The sequence below is a fragment of the Triticum dicoccoides genome, chromosome 1B, assembly GCF_002162155.2.
Source record: "Triticum dicoccoides isolate Atlit2015 ecotype Zavitan chromosome 1B, WEW_v2.0, whole genome shotgun sequence".
NCBI lineage: Eukaryota > Viridiplantae > Streptophyta > Magnoliopsida > Poales > Poaceae > Triticum > Triticum dicoccoides.
In genome coordinates, this window is record NC_041381.1 from 600,861,121 (window position 1) to 600,865,050 (window position 3,930).

General features: G+C 43.2%; 1 protein-coding gene across 1 annotated transcript; it reads right to left on the bottom strand.

Moving 5' to 3' along the window:
• Positions 1–1,364: 1,364 nt before the first annotated feature.
• LOC119309789 lies at positions 1,365–2,536 on the bottom strand. Its single transcript, XM_037585712.1, has 2 exons — positions 2,441–2,536; positions 1,365–2,363 (listed from the first exon to the last, which is right to left on the bottom strand). Exons 1-2 carry the CDS (start codon positions 2,490–2,492, stop codon positions 1,495–1,497), a joined length of 921 nt encoding a protein of 306 aa, XP_037441609.1. The 5' UTR covers positions 2,493–2,536; the 3' UTR covers positions 1,365–1,494.
• Between the last annotated feature and the right edge of the window lie 1,394 nt (positions 2,537–3,930).

Genomic DNA, 3,930 nt, shown 5'->3' on the forward strand with positions numbered 1-3,930 from the left:
GCCGATTGCTCCCCGTGCTCCAACGCCCAGCCGGTTCGGTTCAGAACTTCAGATACTGGCCTTTTGCTGCTGAAATTCCACTATGCATCAAACGCCGACATCCATCTTATTATCTTCAGTAAAGAAAAGGCTGACCACATGGCTTGAAGCATAACTGGCATTCAATCTTGGGGAACAACGTCCAACGATGTCATTGAAAGTGGGATCTGGCAGCCACCACGTCTTTTTGAGCGAGTTGAATATCCAGATAGTAGGCGCGAGCGTGACCACTATTCAGAGGAAATTTCCCTGACCAGTTTGTATGCATCCTGAAATCGACCAACGTCGATGAGGGTTGCATGATGGGGTTGCTGGTAACCGGATTGGCCTCGATCCTCTCCTCCCGCATCTCGTCGAGAAGAGATAGAGTGTGGTTTTCTGTAGCTCAGGCTACACGGTACCCCTTATCTTTGCCATCCATTTATGCATCAAGATCCGTGCAGACACATTTATCTTTCTTGTTTCTCTCAAATGACACAACATATGAACTTTAACTTTTGCAGAACAACAATACATTCTAACTACAATCTAGGAAAAAAACTTTCAGATTTTTTCATGCATTTTAAATACTTGAAATAATATTTTTATTCAAAGAAAATCTCATTTTGTATATTTATATCAGACCAAAAAATCTGAAAGTTTTTTCACACATTGATGTTCTAATGTTTGTTCGATCTGCAAAGTTTGAAGTTCATATGTTGTTTCGTTTTCGAGAAACAAAAAAGAGAAATCTTCTTATTGTTAGTTAGTTGGAGAGTACGGATCTCAAAGCAAGGTTGGAGGGTTGAGGATAAGAGGTTTCATGTAGCCTGAGCTACAAAGAAACTTTGTGGAAGAGATACTGCCCGGTCTGTTGTATCAGACAAACGAAAAAGTCCCGCAGGAGACAACGGACGACGCTCGCTTGCCATGCTGATTGCTCCCCGTGCTCCAATGACCCATGCCCAGAGCTTTCCAACTCCAGCCATCGGGAGCATATTGTAGGTCCACGATCAGGCGTATTCCCCTCACGCCAGCACCAACACCACTCATCATAGGGCCACAAGCCTCGACACCAGGACATGCGGCCGCAGCCAATGCGGCCCTCGGACAACATCATCTTGCCTTGGCGTTGCACAGGCGCACGGCGAAGGTACCCGGCGAACACTCGATTCTCTGTCAACAGTTGAGCTTTTTTCCACGATCTTGGCCTCCCCCCAAGTTAACTTGATGTACGGTGGTAAAAACCAATAACGTGCACCACATCGTCGACAACAACAACAACAACAACAATAATGGTGTAGAAGTATATATTCGATCTCTCTTACAAGTTACAATTCCTTCATGCTCATATCCTATTACATCACCAAACTTCTTATTGTCATTTCAACTACAACAAGGACCTTGCTCATATCCTATTACATCACCAAACTTCTTATTGTCATTTCAACTACAACAAGGACCTTGCATAATTTACTACCTGATTCTTCTAGGCTCAGGTCGAAGTAGTAAGTCTACTAATCCGAGCGCCTCCTCCGGAGACTCGATGTCAAGTTCGTCGGCCAACTCCCCAGCCTCCTTGGGATCCCAAAAATCTCTCCTGCCCGCCCATTCCCACCACACCAATACTTTACTAATCTCTGACCACTTAACCAAATAATCTGTCACCTCCTCAGTCAAGTATATTTCTCCCCTCCCCCATTGCAGAATATATGCGTCGCGTACGGGACGGAATCGTAAGGATTCCGGTCCCATGAGTATAATTTGGGCCATTGCTATTTTTAGGTCGCCGACAGGGATTGAAGTTGAAGAAGAGTCGTAGGACGAGAGGACGTGAATCGCATCTAGCAGCGACTCTTTCCCAAGTGGAACGTCAACTAGAAACTTATGGGAAGGTATGTTCTTTCCATCGGGTCCTTTGTGTACTCCCATGAGGTCCTTATAGCTTGGGCCAAAGGAAAGTGGATAAAACGGCTCGACAAATATGGCATCGTACCCTTTTGACGTATGGAGCTGGTTCGTCAAATTATTGTAGGCGAGGAAGTAGAGATTGTCGTTGGCGAACCATAACGTGACCTTGTCGTTCCCTCGCCCCTTCAGTGTGGGTTTGATCCAGGTGGCCGGCGGCACCGTCTCCTTGTCTTCAGGCTCCCGCTGCGGAGCCATGACATCGCAAAGGTCGCCGACTTTCATGCGGAACCCTTCTTCGACAGTTTCGATGACATGGTTGTGCCATGTATCGAGCAGCTCCGTGTGCTCTTGAGTCAGAACTTCATGCTCCCATGCGATCTCCTCCCCCTGAGCGGTTCTGGCAAATAAGACAACTATTGCCACGAAAACGGCCTCTGCGGAAAGACAAGGAACTCATTAGATTGACAGTCGAGTGAAACATGCATGAAGGGAAATTGTTGTGGATCCTTACTTGTTTTAGCACCGCCAAATGCTCCTCCGTTTGTGCCAGCTACTGGAGACATGCTCACGGCTGAAACTTGAGAATTTTGTTTGGTTGGACTCAAGCTCAACCGATGGTCTTTGTCACTGTTGTAGGGTTGAGCCTGCCGATATATATAGGTTCCAATTGCAAGGAAGCACAATCTTTATGCTCGCGCGGGGGAAGTTAGTTCAAAGAGCGAGAGAAGAATCACCACCTTGGTGCTGCGGTCTGCACTTGGGCTTTAAAAAAGTTTGTTTACTTTGTTTGTTTTCTGCAAGAACCCAACACACACAAGTAGTGCATCTTCCGAATTTAACCACCTAAACCATTAATCTTTGTTGATGAGAGCCAACAATAAAGATTTCAGAACATTGCGCCAATTTTATTTTCTTCATTGTCGTGCAAATAAACTAGATTTTTTTTTCATTACAAAGGGTAAATTTAATAGCTTTGTTCTGATAGTGTTCCTTTTATTATATTTTTGCGTTACTTACTCCTCTTGTTTTTATGTGTGTTTTCATTTTGCTTTTCCACTTTTTTCTTTCTATTTTTCATTTTCCCTCACTTTTCCAATTTAGGGATGTTTTTTTTTCATTTTACCATTTTTCCGAGTAACACCTCGAGTAGGGCACACGGTTCGTACATTTCATAAAAAAGAAGCGAGTTGTGCTGTTAATCTTCCCTAATAATAAGGACGTGGCTAGGGAGAGCTGTTGCGCTTGTTGGTTGTTTTGAGCGCACCACAATATAAAGCAAGTGCATGTCATTGTAGCCAGGTGTCTACGCTAGAATAGGAAAGAAAACTGTTCGGTCACATTCCCTAGCGCGCATGGCTATTGATGGAATCAGCCTAGATCTTGTCCACACGTGCATTTATTTGGGATTCAAAAAGTCTTAAAAGCCGTAACTTTTGATTCAACCATCGAAATCTAATTCCGTTTTCACCGTTAGGTTTCTCACAACGAGTTCTTCAAAAATAGATCTTATATGGGTAGGTTTTCATAAAGAAAAGTCGAGAGCAACTTTAGGTGTGATGGAGGCAACTATAGTGCGATAAAGAAGCAACTTCTTCTTTTTGGCCTAATAGGACCACCTATTAGGTTGGTTTGTATAAGAATGATAAAAATCACACAAAACATAAGGTGTCTTTAGTGGTACATACAAAACAACTTCACTGCACTATGTGCACCTGTGAATTTTGCTAGCATTATCTCAACTTTCCTATCATGACTGCTCAATTGCCTATTGTTGCTGGTCAGTTGCCTATGGTTGATGTTCAATTGCTTATAAACACTATAAATTGTCTATCATTGATGCCCAGTTACCTGTTATTGGTAATTAGTTGCCTACAATTGCTGCTCAATTGCCTAACTTTACAAAAGAAGTTGCCTACAAATATTGTGAAGTATTTTACCATTGTTATTCTAAGTTGCCTACAAACACTTTGAAGTGGCCTAGATTAACCATCATGTTGCCTA